The sequence below is a fragment of the Rutidosis leptorrhynchoides genome, chromosome 2 (genome assembly GCF_046630445.1).
Source record: "Rutidosis leptorrhynchoides isolate AG116_Rl617_1_P2 chromosome 2, CSIRO_AGI_Rlap_v1, whole genome shotgun sequence".
NCBI classification, from domain to species: Eukaryota; Viridiplantae; Streptophyta; class Magnoliopsida; order Asterales; family Asteraceae; genus Rutidosis; species Rutidosis leptorrhynchoides.
The window spans coordinates 448,059,894-448,080,843 of NC_092334.1; the positions used below are offsets into that span (position 1 = coordinate 448,059,894).

At 34.0% G+C, this 20,950-nt stretch overlaps 1 protein-coding gene across 1 annotated transcript; it reads left to right on the plus strand.

Moving 5' to 3' along the window:
- Positions 1-17,896: 17,896 nt before the first annotated feature.
- Positions 17,897-19,480, plus strand: LOC139892469 (protein DSS1 HOMOLOG ON CHROMOSOME V-like). The gene is made up of 2 exons (XM_071875569.1): positions 17,897-18,016; positions 19,336-19,480. The coding sequence occupies exons 1-2, from the start codon at positions 17,920-17,922 to the stop codon at positions 19,476-19,478; spliced, it is 240 nt and encodes a 79-aa protein (XP_071731670.1). The 5' UTR covers positions 17,897-17,919; the 3' UTR covers positions 19,479-19,480.
- The last annotated feature ends 1,470 nt before the right edge of the window (positions 19,481-20,950 follow it).

A 20,950-nucleotide genomic window follows, 5' to 3' on the forward strand; every position in this document is an offset into this window, starting at 1 on the left:
TATACATTTTATACGGTTTATACTTTTATACTTTGAACACAAATACGAAAGCAAAGATACGTACGAGTTAGAACAAAAATCCTCAAGTCCAATTATCATCAGTTACACTTGTAGGGTGTAAGCGTGAACTTATGTTGTGTGGCCATGCGGGTTTAACGAACCCACGTTCGGACGGTTTGCTACCGTTAGCAAATGAAATATAATTTTATCGGAATAGTGTAGGTTCTAACACTATATGCAGAGGTAAGATTCAGTTAAGCTTTAATAATTGGATGCTCGTGATACAAATAACATCTTTTGAGATGTATACGCTTGATTATCAACTATACTAAATCTTGTGGTTCAAAAACATACTTTACAAATACACCTATGATTTCACCAACGTTTTTCGTTGACAGTTTTCTATATGTTTCTCAGGTTCATACTTGGCTATTTGATACATTCTTCCACGTACACTCATACTTGCTTGGGGTCAAGCATACATGCATACACTTTGACTACTTGCTTGGGGTCAAGCATACATACATACATACGCTATTGATAGCATTCGAGATTTACAACTTATATTGTGTCGCAAATTATTTCATTTATACTTTATACTTTTGTAAACTTAAACTTGTTGTCCAACCGTTTGGTAACTAAACTTTTCAAGTCATACACGTTTCAAATGAATGCGACATAATTTTGGTCAAACGCGTCTCATTTAGGGACTATGACCACGCAACGGGACCTAAGTTAATAGCGCCGTCAATGATGATTATGTCGGGTCGTTACAGATGGTATCAGAGCGTTGGTTGTAGGGAACTAGGATATGTATTAGTGTGTATGACAGAGTCGTTAGGACGCACTAGTGAATCTAGACTACAACCGGATAGTTAATCATTGCATTCTGACTTGCATTTGCTATAGATACCATTTACTTGACTACTTGTGCATTTATACTTAAACCTTTCTTAGGTGAACTCCTTATTGGTACCAAATTTTCATCATACGAACTCGTACTCTGCCACTTTCGGGTAACACACGTAAATTCAAGATTCATACGCGTAAGGATGACGACGACTTCATTCGTTACACTAGTTCGGGAACTTTGACTTCCAGGTTGTTATTCACCACCGTCCCAGCTTACTATCCACGAATACTATAAAGTTTCCACCACTATGGAAATCACTAGCCACTACCGATGTTACACCGGTGTTCTTCACTATCTACCACTTCTTGTTACTACCCCCAATACTCTAGGAGAGTATCGTCATCAATACTTATCACTACGGTTGCGTACTACTAGTTATCACAATTCGTTACTCCTTTCGTACCTAAGGACATTATTGGTTGACTTGAAGCGCATTGACGTGAACAATCGTTTATACACTTTCCTCGGGAAACGCTTCTTCAGAGTTGCACAAATTCTATCGATTCGATACGAGTCACGTTAGAGATTTTGTTACATTTTGTTCATTTTAAATCTTCACGATTACATGAACTTGAATTTATGGAGTGATGGGGGAATGGAGGTATGAGTTAGCGTAATATAATGACACTCGATCAACGTGGTTATATTACGGTAAGTCATACCAAAGTTCTAATGACACGTGAGGGTGATTGGACTCGATCAACCTAATCACCACCATGTGCCATGTACATGACTTCATTTTTCTTGTTGGATATCCAAAAACTCCGAGAATATTGATAACAACCATACCAGGGACACATTTTCGATTATTGTCGAACCATATTTATGCTTCCGAATGAATGACAATTCTTTCAACTTCAAACATATGTTATACATTTACACTATCTCGTTTTCGAGCAGTTTTATCGGCGAACTACAAATATGCTTGATATGCTCACATCGAGGCGAAAACTTCCCTCGCACTAAGCTCGTACCCCCGTATAAGGAAACCTTTTATCTAAAATTCTCAATGGAGAGAGAGACTCTTCACGTTATACTAGTATTCGCCACGAGGGTGGATAATCCTAACGAACATTTTTGGAAACCGATAAATTTTCCGCGACGCGAATTTCTTGAGAAACGAAAACTTGTTCAAATATATTTTAAAGAAATGTACCTTATTTCGGATCGAGATTCTCGTTTAACTTCTAGATTTCGGGGTGCCTTACAAAAAGCCTCGGGACCACGTTTAGACATGAGTACCGCGTATCATCCACAAACCGACAGACCGAGCAAACGTACAATTCAAACCCTTGAAAAACATATCACGAACTTGTGTTGTTTCCTTTAATTGATCTCCTCTTACTACGATAGTTATCATTCGAGTATTAACACCGCACCTTTTCGAAACTTTATACAGCTGCAAATGTCTTTCTCCTATTCGTTGGACCGAAGTAGGTGACAAGCAAACCACCGGACCCGAACTCATTCATGAAATAACCGTTAAGATCGTTCAAATCCAAGAAAGACCCAAGACGGCTCGTAATCACTACTATGCCGATGTTAGACGTAAACCTCTCGAATTCCAAGTGGGTGACCGTGTAATATTAAATATCGCACCTTGGAAGGGTGTAATCCGTTTCAGAAAATGTAGAACGCTAAATCCGCGACATTTGGATCCTTTTAAAATCTTGGGGCGTATTGGACCCGTTGCTTACCGTTTTGAGCTACCAACTCAAACAAATTCCGTTCATTCTACATTCTGTGTATCAACTTAAAGACGTGTCTTGCGAAACAGGAACTTGTTATCCTCTTCGATGAGCTTACTATTGACGACAACCATCCCTTCCTAGGAGAACTATGAATCGTGAAACCAAACTTTAAAACAACGTAAAATCCTGACCGTCAAGGTTCGTTGAAATGCCCAAGGAAGTACCTTCACTCATTCGTAGAATTGGCAATGCAAGATTTCAAGGAAGAAACGACGACTACTACTTCCAACTAAATTTCGGGACGAAATTTCTTTTAAGGTGTAGGTAATGTAACATCCAGCCTTTTTCGGTTAAATTTATTTTAACACCGTTTTTTTTTAGATAATATCTTTCGTTATCTAAATTCGTATCTTCCGTTGACTAACGTTCTTAATATACCCATTATTTAATTATAACATCACTCGTTTACTCTAGCATTTTTAAAATAATTCGTTTGGTTAATTCACGCACTCGCTTTAAACTTGAGGGACCGAAGTTGCCAAGTGGGCAAACTAGTTGACTAGGTCAACTAGTCAACCCACTCCTTCCACCATTCATTCCATTTTCACCTTCCTCATCTCTTTTTCCTTTCTAGCTCAAGAACACCCTTTTTAACATCTTCAAAGAATCATCATCTATTTCAATTCAAGCAAGCAAACATCAAAACAAATTGTACTTTTGTGATCCTCTCTTCACCCTCTACATTTTGGTACCAATTTCACCACTTGGGGTAAGATTTCTAAAAACTCTAGATTTCTAGACTTGAAATGGTGTTAGTTAGTGTCTATGGCTCGTTTATAACATGAATATGTGATTTGTTTGCTTGTTCTTGATGTTTTGAGTAACTAGCATGAACACTTGAAATGGATTTGTTAAATCCTTGATTTTGGTTGATTAAATGTTATTAGATGTTAAACCTTATGTGTTAAAAGTGTTACTAGCATCATTAGCTTCGTTTTGGCATGTTGGATGACATGAAAACCTTACATTAACTTGATTATTGATTTTGTAATTCTTGGTTAGGGTTTGATAGATCTTAAAACGAACATTTGATGCATTAAATGCTTTGCAATGTTATTTGTAAGTGTTTGGTTGTATTGTATGCGTAATTAGCTACGAAACGGCATATTGTATGTGTAAATTGAGTTCCCGAATCATGAAATGCGTTTTACGAACTTGAAACTTGAATGATGAACTTTTAACGATCATTCGACGAGGTTTTTGTTATTGTAAATGATTAACATGATTGATGATATGCATTTAGTTATATTTCTTGTCAAAATACCTTTCCAACGATATAAGATACGCGTTTTGAATGTTTACGTTTCGTTATTTGTGAATGGGTGAAGTTTGGTTCGAGACTTAACAAAATTAAGCAAACAGCACTTTTCATGTAGTAATGCACGCCGCGCATCCTTGCGCGCATCGCGCAAATGTGAGGGTTCAAATGTTTAACCCCTGAGATTTTGTCTGACCTATTTCCACGCATTAATGCGCGCCGCGCACTCCTGCGCGCGCCGCGCACTCCTGCGCGCGCCGCGCACATTCCCTGGCCAAACTTTCTTTTGTTTTATTTTTCATAAAATCTTTTCTCGCTTAACCGCAATTTCGATTAACATGAAATTTGGTTAACATGCTCATATATGATTTCTCATCATGGGAAAATTGTCGGACACCCGACCCGACCCCGTTGACTTTGACTTTGACCAAGTTTGACTTTTAGTCAAACTTAACCAAATACTTATGCAATCATCCTAACATGCTTTTACATTTGGATCATGCATGAAACTTGGCAACGTGATTCACATGCTTTATAATCGAGTCATAACGAGCCATAGGACTAATTGAACACATTTCGTCCGACCTTGTGTCGTAACCGGTTAATTGATACGACTTATTTGTTTAGGTCAAGGCTAAGCAACTTTCATGTACACGTTTACTTTGTGAAGTACATTTATACTCGTGCACTCAAGGTGAGATCATAGTCCCACTTTTTCAATAACTTTTATACTTTTAAATCGTGGGCTGAGAAACATATACTTTGTATACATTTTATACGGTTTATACTTTTATACTTTGAACACAAATACGAAAGCAAAGATACGTACGAGTTAGAACAAAAATCCTCAAGTCCAATTATCATCAGTTACACTTGTAGGGTGTAAGCGTGAACTTATGTTGTGTGGCTATACGAGTTTAACGAACCCTCGTTCGGATGGTTCGCTACCGTTAGCAAATGAAATATAATTTTATCGGAATAGTGTAGGTTCTAACACTATATGCAGAGGTAAGATTCAGTTAAGCTTTGATAATTGGATGCTCGTGATACAAATAACATCTTTTGAGATGTATACGCTTGATTATCAACTATACTAAATCTTGTGGTTCAAAAACATACTTTACAAATACACCTATGATTTCACCAACGTTTTTCGTTGACAGTTTTCTATATGTTTCTCAGGTTCATACTTGGCTATTTGATACATGCTTCCTCGTACACTCATACTTGCTTGGGGTCAAGCATACATGCATACACTTTGACTACTTGCTTGGGGTCAAGCATACATACATACATACGCTATTGATAGCATTCGAGATTTACAACTTATATTATGTCGCAAATTATTTCATTTATACTTTATACTTTTGTAAACTTAAACTTGTTGTCCAACCGTTTGGTAACTAAACTTTGCAAGTCATACACGTTTCAAATGAATGCGACATAATTTTGGTAAACGCGTCTTATTTAGGGACTATGACCACGCAACGGGACCTAAGTTAACGGCGTCGTCAATGACGATTTTGTCGGGTCATTACATAACTAATGCTCCTGCCGTGTTCATGGATCTTATGAATCATGTATGCAAACCATATCTCGACAAATTTGTTATTGTTTTCATTGACGACATCTTAATCTACTCAAAGTGTGAGAAAGAACATGAGCAGCATTTGCGTTGAACTCTTACGAAAGGAACAACTCTACGCTAAGTTTTCAAAGTGCGAGTTTTGGCTCAAAACCGTACAATTCCTCGAACATGTTGTTGATAGTAACAGAATACATGTCGATCCAGCTAAGATTACCGTTATTCAGAACTGGGAGATACCAAAGACTGTGAATCATATTCGTCAATTTTTGGGACTTGCCGGTTATTATCAAAGATTCATAAAAGATTTTTCCCTTCTTGCTAAACCTCTTACAAAGTTAACTCATAAGGGAAATAAGTTTGAGTGGTCCGAAGAACAGGAATCTGCATTTAAGGTTCTGAAGGAGAAATTGACCAGAACTCCGATTCTATCTTTACCTGAAGGTACTGACAATTTTGTTGTCTACTGCGATGCCTCAAAGCAAGGCTTTGATTGTGTTTTAATGCAACGTGAAAAGGTTATTGTCTATGCATCTAGACAGTTGAAGAAACATGAGAAGAACTATAACACACATGACCTTGAATTAGGAGCCGTGGTATTTGCACTAAAGATGTGGAGACATTACCTCTATGGAGTAAGAATCACGGTGTATACCGATCATAAGAGTCTTCAGTATATCTTTGACCAAAAGCAATTAAACATGAGGCAAAGGCGTTGGATTAAGTTATTGAATGACTGCGATTGTGAACTTCGATATCATCCTGGCAAGGCAAATGTAGTTGCCGATGCCCTTAGTCAAAAAGACAATGTTAGACGTGTTCGTGCTTTAAACCTGAAGATCAAATCGAACCTTATAGCATGAATATGTGAAGCTCAACTTGAAGCTATTAAACCGACACTTATCGAAGGTGAAGGACCTATCGGTTTCGAGAACCAAGTTCAAGTGAAAGCTAATGGTACACGGTACTTTGGTAACAGAATTTGGGTTCCTCGCTTCGGTAATCTCCGTGATCTAGTCTTGGATGAAGCTCATAAGACTAGGTACTCTATTCATCCCGGTTCCAGTAAGATGTATCACAATGTGAAGGAATTCTACTGGTGGCCTAACATTAAAGCCGACATTGCTACTTATGTTAGTGAGTGTCTCACTTGTTTGAAAGTCAAGGCTGAACATCAAAAGCCTTCTGGTCTGTTGACACAACCCGATATCCTGCAGTAGAAGTAGGAATGTATCACTATGGATTTCATTACTAAGTTGCCTAAGACTTCAAACGGTAACGATACTATTTGGGTCATAGTTATCGTCTTACTAAATTTGCACATTTCTTACCGATCAAGGAAACCGACAAGATGGAGAAATTATCACAACTATGTATTAAGGAAATTGTCTCACGTCATGGGGTTCCTATCTCAATTATTTCTGATCGCGACAGTCGATTCGTTTCTAGATTCTGGAAAACCTTGCAATCTGCTCTTGGAACTCAACTCGACATGAGTACAGCCTATCATCAGCAAACTGATGGCCAAAGTGAACGAACCATTCAAACCATGGAAGATATGCTACGTGCTTGTGCAATAGATTTCGTCAAAGGATGGGATAGACATCTACCTTTAGCTGAATTTTCCTACAACAACAGTTATCACTCTAGCATTAAAGCTGCACCTTTTGAAGCCTTATACGGACGGAAATGTAGATCCCCTTTGTGTTGGGATGAACTCGAGGATAGACATTTAACTGGTCCTGAAATTATTCATGAAACTACCGAAAAGATTGTCCAGATTAAGCAACGATTAGAAACTGCCCGCAGCCTACAAAAGAGCTATGTTGATAAGCATCGGAAGGATATAGAATTCCAAGTTGGAGATAAAGTCATGTTGAAAGTATCCCCTTGGAAAGGTGTCGTCCGCTTCGGTAAACGAAGTAAACTCAGTCCACGATATGTTGTACCTTTCACAATCACTCAAAGAGTCGGTCCCGTGGTGTACCGATTAGAACTACCAACTGAACTTAGCCAAGTACATGATGTGTTTCATGTCTCGAATCTTAAAAAGTGTCTTGCTGATGACACACTTGTTATTCCTTTGGATGATATCCGCATTAATGAACAAATGCATTTCGTTGAAGAACCTATAGAAATCATGAATGAAGAGGTCAAACAAACGCGTACAAGCAACATACCTATCGTTAAAGTCCGTTGAAATTCGCGTAGAGGCCCCGAATATACATGGGAACGCAAAGACCAAATGATACAGAAATATCCCCATCTCTTCTCAAACGCTGATGCATCCGAGAAGTCTACCTAAAACTTCGGGACGAAGTTTCTAATAACGGGGAGGTACTATAACGACCCTCATTTTTCCATTCTATATTTATTCCAATATTAAATGTCCAAACAATATAAATAAAACTTAATGATTAAATTTTAATCAACAATTGTTAAGTATTAAAAATTATAAAACATATTAATTAACTTTGTGTAATAATTGACAAGTTAATAAAAGATGGAAATAATAATCTAATTAACTTTCATGAACAAAATGTAATACTCAAAAACTTGTTGCATTCAAACAATTAAACTAGAACAGTTAAGGAGCCATTTTAACTAACCAAAAGTACAAGGACTAAAACGAAAAAGTTCCAAACCCATCCTTGTTGCCCTAGCCGAATTTAAAAAAAAGGGATGAAATGACCTTTTTGCCCCTCTGAAAATCGGCCACCATCACCACCTCCTTAAACCCTAACTTGTTCTCTAAGCACTCCTAACTAAACCCTAATACTATATCCTTCTAACCTCACCTATAAATAGAGACCTAGGCTAATGCTTTTCTTATACCAAAACATTCTTATAATCCTCTCTCAAAATCACAATCTCCTCTCCCTTTCCTTTGAGGATTTCGGCCACCCTTACCACCACACCACCACCATTCGATTTTTAACAAAACCAAAACCCCACCACCACCTTTTGAAGTTTTGGTTAATTACTTCTTGATTCCGGGTAATCTTCAAGTGATCTTCAACGTGTTCTTCGTGTTCATCAAGATCTTCAAAAGTGTTCTTGAGTTTTCTAGTGCTTGGATCTTCATCTTCAAGTGTTCTTCTTTTCTTTTTGTTAATCTTCATCCATCTTGAAGGTATAAGACTATAAACATAAACTTGTTCATTCAATTCTTGTTTTGATTCATATTCATTCTTGATCATATATATACTTGTTCATGTAAAAAAAATATAATATACATATACATACACATACATACGGGGTTTTTTTTTTTAAATGTTTAGATCTTAGAAACCCTAATGATTAACCAAGATTTTGTTAATGTTTAAAATGGTAACAAAATATATATATACATATACCACATATACATATATATACATATATATATATATATATATATATATATATATATATATATATATATATATATATATATATATATATATATATATATATAGATATATATATATATATATATATATATATATATATATATATATATATATAAACATATATGCTATATATATATATATATATATATATATATATATATATATATATATATATATATATATATATATATATATACATATACACGACATATACATATACATAAAAATTTATTAATCAAAACCCTAATACTACTTAAACCCTAAACATTAATTATATAAACCCTAAACCCAATACTACTTAACTATTATTTAAAACATTTAATACTACTTAACCCTAACTAACTAAATCTACTTATTTAATTATAACCTAATCATTTATTATTAATCATTACTTACACCTACTTATTTACTAATAACACCCTAATAATAATATTATTATTATTACTTACCACTTATACATTTATAATATATAATAACACTTAAACCTATACTTATATTATAACACATATATTATAACTACATAGTAACATTTTATAATATAACACATATACTTAAACTATATACTTATATTAAATACTTATATTATAATAATACGAGTACTATTACTAACACATATAATATACTATTTATATTATAATACTTAGATTATAAGATTATAACATACGATTACAATAGTCATTCACGATAACGTAAAATTACTCGAACGTCAACGCTACTTAAGGCCTAGGGTGATCCTTGGTACCATTATGGGACGCTTGTGGATCTCGAATGCCAAACTTAGATTTTGGTCAAGAGATCCTGGGCCAACCGGTAACAATAGATCATTCAAGTGACTCGGCGGTGGCATAGATGTTTAGGTATGGTGCACAATATCAAACCTGACTATAGTGATCATACACTCACTAAGTGAACAACACTTAGTCACTTGCACACTTAATAAGTGGTGGACTTATTGAGAACAACTCACTAGTGTTCAACACTAACTTACTAAAAATGGAAACTTACTAAAAGTGGAAACTTACTAAGAATGGAAATTTAGTAAAACGAATTACACTTAAACACTTGCATACTTAAACTTAAACTTGGGCAAACATTTAACTACTCTTAAATGTCATTAGGTTGACTTTCTGCTCACATTCATCCAACTCTTCTTATCCGAGAAATAACAACTCTTCTCCTACTTATTAAGATGAACTTCATAGCCCCACCTTATATTGTGCATAACTTATTTAACTTATTGGAGTGAGACACATGCTACTTTTAATATTTACAATTTAGACACAAGTACCAACTATTAAACTGTGTTATACCTGGCTATGTCATGCAAGTCCCCACTGTGATATTTTTAATTGCTTTTACATAACGCATTCTTAGTTATTGGAGGTAGGCCTATCGGGAGTAACGTCCCCGATACATTTGACCAAGTCATTGTATTACTTAATAATGATTCAAACCAACAAGGACAGTACAACTTGTCACGGGGCAAACTTTGAAACTGTTTAGTCTAAATATCACAAACATGGCACTACTTTTAGATCCCTGCGAGATCTACCTTTATAAATAAAAATCCTGTGGTCTAAACAACAGTCAACTATTTTGTTAAACCTATGAACTTCACTCAACCTTTTTGTTTGACACTTTAGCATGTTTTGTCTCAGGTTACGATTGATCAGCTTGCTCTTATCTATGTGATGCTACTTGGATTCTAGGACTTGAAGAAAGAGTCACATTTATTATTTATGCATTTATTGTAATTTCAATTCTTGTAACGACATTCTATTTCATTCCGCTGCGTACTCAATAAAGTTTGTTTTTATCATATAGTGTCGTTCTCATTATATAATATATTGGTATTTTTGATATTAATGTCACATTCACCGAGGCCCTAACTGGGGGTGTAATAGTATCGTTACCGTTTGAAGTCTTGGGCAACTTAGTAATGAAATCCATAGTGATACATTCTCACTTCCACTGCGGAATATCCGGCTGTTGAAGTAAACCAGACGGCTTTTGATGCTCAGCCTTAACTTTCAAACAAGTAAGGCACTTCCTCACATAATTAGCAATGTCAGATTTCAGATTAGGCCACCAATAAAACTCTTTCATATCGTGATACATTTTACTAGAGCCTAGGCGAATAGAATACCTAGTCTTATGTGCTTCATCCAAGACTAGTTCTCGAAGATTTCTGAAGATTGGGACTCAGATTCGGTTATTGAAATACCTTATTCCGTTTTCCTTGAGTTCAAGTTGCTTTACAAGACCTTTAAGTCCCTCGAGTTGGACATTCTCTTCCTTCAATGCCTCAAATTGTGCTTCACGGATTTGAGATGTAAGATTCGTACGAATACATATATTTAAAGCTCGGACTCGGATCAGCTTGGCACGATCCTTTCTACTAAGGGCATCGGCAACTATTTGTGTACAAATAATTGAAGATAATTTTGTTTTGGACAATTTTATCAGTTTTACCCGATTTCTTATAATATATTTGAAAGAAATGTACCACTTGATTTAAAAGGAAGTAAAGTCTTCCGAGAAAAAGACACGCGCTTCTTGATTTAGGTCAGGAAGTTGTCGTCCAAACCAGTTGTAGAGTCTACGAAAAACCTTGAAAAGTTTTCTCGAAAATCAGCTGAAAATCCACGGACCTCAGCATCAAACAGGGTCGCCAAGTGGTCAGACTTATCCTAACCATGAGAGGATCTGTCTCGTACAATGGGGGGCACCGTGCAAATTAGCTTACAAGACTAATGAATCAGATTCCCAGAAAGGATAATCTCCTTAAAGATCAAAAATCAGCTTTTAAGACTGATATACTCAATCCTTGAGATTGACCTTAAAGATTGAGAATTCAAACTTATGGAATTCAATGATATCTAAACTTGAGCTTGAACGAGAAAATATTTTGATCAAAATTACAAATCAATTTTTTTTATGAAAACCCATTTTCAATGCGTTCATTACCATTGAATGTAAAATTCTTGGAATTCACCTGGAATTCATTAGGTCACCTGAACCAAATCGGGTGTCAACCGTAAGAACGGTTGTTGCATAGCATGGTCGAAGACAGGACCTTGTGCCAGACCGAAAAATTATAGGGTGATCTTTACTATTCCTCCTACAAAGGATAGTAATTGCATCCGACATGATATAGACCATAATCAAAAGCATGTCACAGGACATTGCCTTAACAGTTGTTTGTTCAACGCTTTCCTTTACAACCGGACGGTAGTTTACCGAAAGGTAATATACGGAGCAAGTATACTGGACATGTTGCTTTCCCAATACAAGGTTAGCAAGTGGGTGACATAAAACCGCAAGTTTTGAGCTAAAATTTTCGAATCTGAAACCTACAAAACCCACAAAAACATTTTGCAAACACCGGTGAAGGGTTATTCCGGAAAACTTATTTAGGGTAAAAACTAGATTGAATTTTCAAAAGATCAAATGTTTTCATAAAGATCCAATTTCTTAAAGGATCTAAATTTTTATAGTCATGTGGGACTGTAAACCACATCGTTACTACCATTGTTCATACCGCCGTATTAAAATCACTGATGTAAAAAGTGTGAAGAATAATGAAGTGATTCTAGTAAAGATATATTCAAGTTCTATATTGCTTGAGGACAAGCAACGCTCAAGTGTGGGAATATTTGATAATGCTAAAAATGAACATATATTTCATAGCATTATCCCTCAAGAAAGACAAGCTTTTAGTTGCAATTGTTCTATTTACAAGTGATATTCGTTTAAATAATAAAAGGTGAAGACAAAAGACAGATTCGACAATTTGAAGACGCAAATGACCAAAACGCTAAAAATTACAAAGTACAATTCAAGTGGTTCAATTTATTGATAAGAAACGTCTAAACGTTACAAGAGTACAAGCCGTAAAACACAAAGTACAAGATATTAAATTGTACGAAAAGGCGTTCGAAAATCTGGAACCGAGACATGAACCAACTTTCAGCGCGCGACGCAATGGACCAAAAATTACAAGTCAACTATGCACAAGAATATAATATAATATATAATTAATTATATATATTATAATTATACGCAGCCCACGTTTTGAATTTGATCTATGAGCTGGATTCCAGACCTCCGCACTCGCGGAGCTTTTATGAAGAAAACATCCGCACTCGCGGAGCTCCACAGTGAAACGTGGGCCTATAAAAGGCCGCGCATTCTGATCGATTTCAACATCTTTTTCTTTTCCTTTCTCATATCATATACGATATATATATATATATATATATATATATATATATATATATATATATATATATATATATATATATATATATATATATATATATATATATATATATATATATATATATATATATATATATATATATATTTTATAATTTTAATTTTAATTTAAGTTTAATAATAATAAGGTTATAGTGGCGAATGTTTTAAGTTTGTAAGTCGAAATTCTGTCCGTGTAACGCTACGCGATTAATACTCATTGTAAGTTATGTTCAACCTTTTTAAATTAATGTGTAGTAGCTAAGTTATTATTATGCTTATTTAAATCGAAGTAATCATGATGTTGGACTAAATATTAAAGACGGGGTTATTGGGCTTTGTACCATAATTAGGGTTTGGACAAAAGACCGACACTTGTGGAAATTGGACTATGGACTATTAATGGGCTTTATATTTGTTTAACTGAATGATAGTTCATTAATTTAATATAGAGATTTACAATTTGACGTATCTATAAATAACCATATACACTCGATCGGACATGATGGGCGGGATATTTATAAATACTAATAATCGTTCATTTAACCGGACAAGGGAATGGTTTAATAGTCAATGGACTCATTAAAACAGGGGTGAATTATGTACAAGGACACTTGGCGTAATTGTTAACAAAGTATTAAAACCTTGTTACAGTTTAAGTCCCCAATTAGTTGGAATATTTGACTTCGGGTATAAGGATAATTTGACGAGGATACTCGCACTTTATATTTATGACTGATGGACTGTTATGGACAAAAACCAGATGGACATATCAAATAATCCAGGACAAATGACAATTAACCCATGGTAATACATTAAAATCAACACGTCAAATATCATGATTACGGAAGTTTAAATAAGCATAATTCCTTTATTTTATATCTTATCGCATTTTTAATTATCGTACTTTTTAATTATCGCACTTTTAATTTATTGTTATTTTATTTATCGCATTTTAATTTATCGTACTTTAATTATCTTTATTTATTTTACGCTTTAAATTAAGTTATTTGTATATTTAATATTTTACATTAGGTTTTAATTGTGACTAAAGTTTTAAAATCGACAAACCGGTCATTAAACGGTAAAACCCCCCTTTTTATAATAATAATAATATTACTTATATATATATATATATATATATATATATATATATATATATATATATATATATATATATATATATATATATATATATATATTTATTTATTTATTCAAATATAGCGTTAAACTTGGCTAGTTCCCTGTGGACGAACCGGACTTACTAAAAACTACACTACTGTACGATTAGGTACACTGCCTATAAATGTTGTAGCAAGGTTAGGTATATCTACTCTATAAATAAATAAATAACTTGTGTAAAGTTGTATCGTATTTAATAGTATTTCGCAATAAAAATATAACTATTTCGTACCCCTCTGCTTTAACATCAATATCATGCTATTTGGAGTTGTAAAGCTCATGTTATGTCTAAATGAATCTTCTTGACAAAACTAGGTTGCTCGGTAGCTTAAAACAGATTTTAAAGGCAATTTGAATTGTGATATTAAATCAAATCTTTTCATTTCTGTAAAATTCATATGTTTTAGATAACTTTTCATCTAGGCCTTGTGATGATTGGATATGTATAGCTTGCGTAATGTGTGTGCGAAAAATGATAACCTGTATTCTGTCTGAATCTGCCAAGTATGCACCCTTAGCTCTATAAGTTGAGTTGTGGATAGTTTGAGGACTTTATCTTCTGGATACTTACACTTTATATGTTATGGAACAAAATTTTAGTTTATGGCAACCCTTGAAACCTGATACATTATGCACAATGAGACCAAAGTTTTGATAACTACTGAATCGGACTTAAACAGAACGTCTGATTTTACGGAATAAACTGTACCAATTGGCTAAACCAAATCACCTCATCTTTTGATATGTGTTATTTTAGCTTATCCTTGAAATTTAGCCACTGACCTTTCTTGATTTGCATACTCCTAGCTCTGGTGATGCCCAATATAAAACTGATGCGTAGATTAAAACTGAATTCATACAACGTCTATTGTGAATGCGAGTATGTGCTTCATGTTAGGAACATAACTTTAAACTTTTGATTGAATGTGGATTATATACAGATCATTCACATGCCATAAGTGAAAATTGTTTGTCATATGTTCATACGTGGCTTAGTTGGACACTACTTAACATGCGGTATGACAACAAAAATCGGTAATCGACGAAACTTGAAACTGAAACTGAATATGAATGATATGAACCAAGTTTGACTAATTAAACAACATTGACATGACCTACTGATGTGTTGAATTTGGTTGACCACTTTGACCAAGTTTGACTTTTGTTTGACCTTGGTTGACTCTTGTTGACTTGCATGAACTAGTTGACTATGTGTTGACTTCTACTATGTAACGCGTTGGTCTGAGCAATAAGACAACTTACTCTATGAAATCACTACTGTATAAGATACAAATGTTGACCAACCTAAATATGTATATCTAGGTTGCATTACTTGGCAGTAAACCGTACAAGCTATTTGCTTTCTTTTCATACCAAGCTTTTCAAAGGTGAGTCTACAGTCCCACTTTTACTTATTATTTCTGGGATGAGAATACACGCTGTTTACAAATGCTTTTACTTTTGACACGAGTACTATTATACATATTGAGTTATTGTTCACAAAGCCCCTAGCTTGAATACTTTTATTACTTTCGGGTAAGCACAATTTAGATAGACGGATCTGTTAGGTTAGACAAACCTCACCCTACTATAACTGTGGTGCATTTACTTTGAACTTTATGTACACTCGAACAAGTGTATACGTTTTATGGAGTAAAGGATAAGTGTAGTGTATACTTTACGAAGGTCTTTATGCAAGTATTCAAGAGATCATGGATTATGTACATTTTGCAACGTTTGGGTTATGCATATTGAAATATCGTGGTCAAATGCAAATGAATTATTTTTCTGAATACTGTTTTCAGATACTATTTTACATCATTTAAACCTGTAGATTCACCAACATTATTGTTGACCCGTTTTTTCGTGTTTGTTCTCAGGTCCATAAGAGGTACTATCTTCCGCTGTTTGTTTGGTGCTTTGGTCTGGCTGTGGAGTCAGCATGGTTTTAAAGACATTATTTTGTTTACTTTCGCATTTAAACTTTTACACTGGTTAAATACTGTTGGCTTGTGGTTACGATCACAATAGTATTTCTTTTGGTTATTAACATATGTTTAAAAGTCAAATGTTTTAATAAAATTAAATGCGAATGCTTTTGAAACGTCTCATTTAGAGGGCGTGAACTATTATTATTGGACCTATGATTAACACGCCGTCAGATTGAATTTGGCTGGGTGTTATACATCATGAGTAATGTTTTAATTAGAGTTTTCTTTCGTCGTTTTTCTTTCATCCTATGTGAAGGTTTTTTTTTTTTTTTTGGTGCAAAATTTAGCCCGATTTAGAGTTTAGGATTTAGTGTTTTGGGTTTAGTCCCTAATCCTAAAACCTTAAACTCTAAACTATTCGTGTTAAAAAATTCAATCTAAACCCTAAACACTAATTTCTAAACCCTAATTTTTGAACCCTAATATCTAAACACTAATTTCTAACCCCTTAAAAAACATTATTAACACATTACATATGATGCATCTTATCATTTATTTCTTCAAGCGTTTTTCTCCCAAAATATTAACATTTGTCACAAAGTGCATTTTTAAATGTTCATATTTTCATGTGATCTAAATGTTTGAAAAAAAAATTCAAAAAAACGAAAAAAAATTACTTCCACCAAAAAAGTGTTTCCATCTTGATTAAAATAATATATATATATATATATATATATATATATATATATATATATATATATATATATATATATATATATATATATATATATATATATTGGTAGGATTAAGGGGGAAGTAACCAATCGGGGGAAGCAAAATTTTTTTTTTCGTTTTTTAAAAAACTTTGTTCACGAACATTATAAATTGGATGAAAATATGAACATTTAATAAAGACACTTTGTGATAAATGTTTTTATTTTGGCGAGAAAACGCTCGAAGAATTAATATATCGTATTTTGAGGTTTTAGATATTAGGGTTTAGAAATTTAGGGTTTAGGGTTTAGATTTAGGATTTAGATTGAGTTTTTAACACGAACGGTTTAGAGTTTAGGGTTTAGGTTTTTGGTTTTAGGGACTAAACCCAAAACCATAAACCCTAAACTCTAAATCGGGCTAAATTTTGACAAAAAGTACTTCACAAAACATGGAAAAAAAAAACGTTAACATTCTTTACGATCTATATTATCTTGAATGTTATTTTTATCGATCGTTTTTCCGCCTAAATAATAACATTCATCACCAAGTGTCTTTTTTAAATGTTCATATTTTCGTCTGAAAAAAATTCCAAAAAATCGAAGAAAAAAAAAAAAAAAAACTTGCGGTCCTTTTTGACATTATGCTTAAACCTTACGATTAGGCTTCTGTTGTACTCCGTAAATAGAAAAAAGGAAACCCTAGTTTCTTAACTTGCTTCGCAATTCACAATTATTCGCGAATCTAATCAATCGTCGATCAAATCAAAGTCGTAAGTTTATAATCTCTTTTTTCTTTTATCTAATATCTGTTGTATGAAATATTGATCTTATGCATTTTGTTAAGTATAAATTAGGGCTTGAAATTAGGGTGTTCATTCTAATCTCACTCGTATTGATTAATGTTGCAGTTTGTCGTTGCCAACAAGTGTTCTTAGAAATGGCGACAACTGAACAACCAAAAGTCGCTACAGAAGAAACTAAGATTGATTTGTTTGAAGATGACGACGAATTTGAAGAATTTGATATCGATCATGGTAATCTATCATATCTACTTTATACAACAAGTTATCTTGTTTTCAAGTTTTAGTACAATTTCCTGTTTTTGATTGAAACTTAAAACTCAAATTAAAATTAAATAAATTGTATTTGTTAATATCTGTTATATTAAGGTACCTTAACCTTACTCGTTAATTTCTGGTTGCAGTAAGATTTTAGCCTTAATCGGGACAAGATTTTAGTGCCTGCTAGCCGTTCATGTATACTGTTATTGTTCTGATGGTTGTGAATTGAAACATCATTTTGAAAATTAATTTTACTTTATTATAAAAACGTTTGAGTAGCAGTAGCGGTAGTAGTGTTTAGGATTGCTTATATTAAAGCTTTTATCTAATTAAAAAATAAGCATGTTGGCACACACTTACATTTGAATGTTATTTGTTATGAAATAAGCAAATAAGTAGATTTCAGAAGGGTGTTTGGACTTTGGACTTGCTTGTCTATTTTTTCTATAAATAAGCAAATAATCGCCTAAATGAGCAATCCCAAACCTCCGAAAGGTACGCATAGATAGGAATATGTATGGAATATGTATTGTTTCACTTTGAATAAGTAAATGTCATCTTTTAATAGATAGTAGGCTAAGTCTGTAAGATACAGCTACGCTATTTAAATGCTATTGTTAGGAACCTAAGAGATGGACTGGTGTGATAGAATCAATCTTAAATACTTCTAATATGGTCCCGGCCGAGCCTGGATGGGCATATACGCATAGCGGAAAGGTAGTACGTAGTTTTCTACATAGGAGATATAGGGGGCGCTTGGTTTAATGCAAAGTAATAATAACAGATATGATTGTTGCATTTTGAAATGCTTGGTAACTACTTTATATCATAAAATCGTGTTGTCATTGTTATCGATGTTGTTCGTTTGTTGAAAACTCAAAATAAAAAAAGCTAGGTGTCAGTTTCTTATATATTGAAAAGAAACACAATTAAATAAGCAGACTGTGTAAGGAAAAAAAAAATTCACACAAAATAAATCTACTAGAGATTCTTTCTAATAATGAGTTGAAACACAAATGTCAATGACGATATAATCATTGCAAAATGTAAAGACTCTTTTGTACCAATATGAACTTTAAAGTGAAATAAAAAAAACCTTCTAGTTGAATTGCAGGAGACATGGATAACAATTCCGAATTATTTGAAAAAGATAGAAGACTGTAACATGGATTAGGGTTCAGGGTGCTAATATATTAAATATGTGTATGTGTAATTAATGGGTTTAAGTCTTTAATTACATGTATCATACTGATACTTGCCTAATATTTGAATGATGATGGTGGAATTTGCAGAGTGGGATGTGAAAGAAGACGGAAAGGAAATAACTCAACAGTGGGAAGATGATTGGGATGATGACGATGTGAATGATGATTTCTCGTTGCAGCTCAGGAGGGAACTTGAAAGCAACACTGAGAACAACACTGAAAACAAGTGAATTTAGGGTAAACATATGTAACTGTATATGCGTACCCAAGAATGATTTTTTGTCTGGTAGAAACTTGTATGAACTTTTCAGACTTGTAAGATTGTTGGTTTCATCAAATGACGAATTTGAAACACTTAAGTTTTTATGATGGTCTTTGCGTATGGGGTGATGAGAACTGATAGAGAACTTTATCGTTAGTTTGATTTTTTTGATCAAGTGTGCTCATGTGTCATGTGTATACCTTTTTAGGGCTAATTTTGAGAAACTTACATAATCTAACTTCAAAGTTGGATCTAATTATCTGACTTTTTTTTAGTCAATGTAATAATTATGGTTGGTTTAACCTGCCTAAAGCACTGTTTGCACATCCATGCACCATTTCAGATGAACGTTTGGTTATGCATAAATTTTTTATTGTTTGATGACTTGTTCAATATGATACGAGCATATGGCCTTTTTTTTTGGGAAAAAACGATCACTTGTATAACTAGGGACGTTCATCAATCGGTAAAAGAATTTGACAAAACATTACGAGAATAAAGATGATCGGCCATGTAACTAACCAACTAAACAAAACAAAGACCTAACCAAATGCAGACCGAACCAAACTAAGGACTCATATGAATATATGAGACCCTTTGTATTTACCTCATACGGATAAGGTTTAGTCTGTGACTACATGAAAGAGAAATATTTCTACTTAGACCATTCACATCGGAGCGTGGTTGCGGCCGCCGTTGGGCCGTCTCATCGCGCCGATGCTAGCGGCCGCCGTTGGGGCGCCGTTGCATCCACCGCCCTGGAAAATGCTATGTAACGACATTTTGAAGGACATTGGATCGATGGATTTTTTATTAAAAATAAAACGATTAGGATGGTAATTAACTTACAGATGAAGGCCAGCAGCATCCGACATCCAGAATTTGATGAATTGAAGATTGGGAATTTTAGGGCTAGAGCGAATAAAAGGGAGAAGGAGACGAGTAGCAGTTACGGAGTATATTTATTTACCGTGTATATATCCTACTTATAAGCCTTTAAAAATAATTATATATATTATATATTATATATTTATATTTAAAGAATAATAATAATAATAATAATAATAATAATAATAATAATAATAATAATAATAATAATAATAATAATAATAATAATAATAATAATAATAATGAGTGGTGCTGCTGTGGCAGTCTCGGATGAGTTGGTTGGCTCTATTACCGGAGTCGTTAATCTCTTTCTAGCTGGAAGGTGCCCTATGGAATTAGGAGAGTATATTGCTAGTGCTCCCCTCACACCGCTTGTCAACCCCGGCGGTGGTCTTCGTCCTATAGCTGTGGGTACTGTTTGGCGACGTCTTGTTTCGAAGGTTGGCGCTGCTATGGTTGGCCAGTCTTTGGGAAGTCACTTCGATGGTCTTCAGTTTGGTGTTGGTGTTTCTTCAGGTGGTGAGGCTATTCTTCATGTTGTGAATCGGCTGA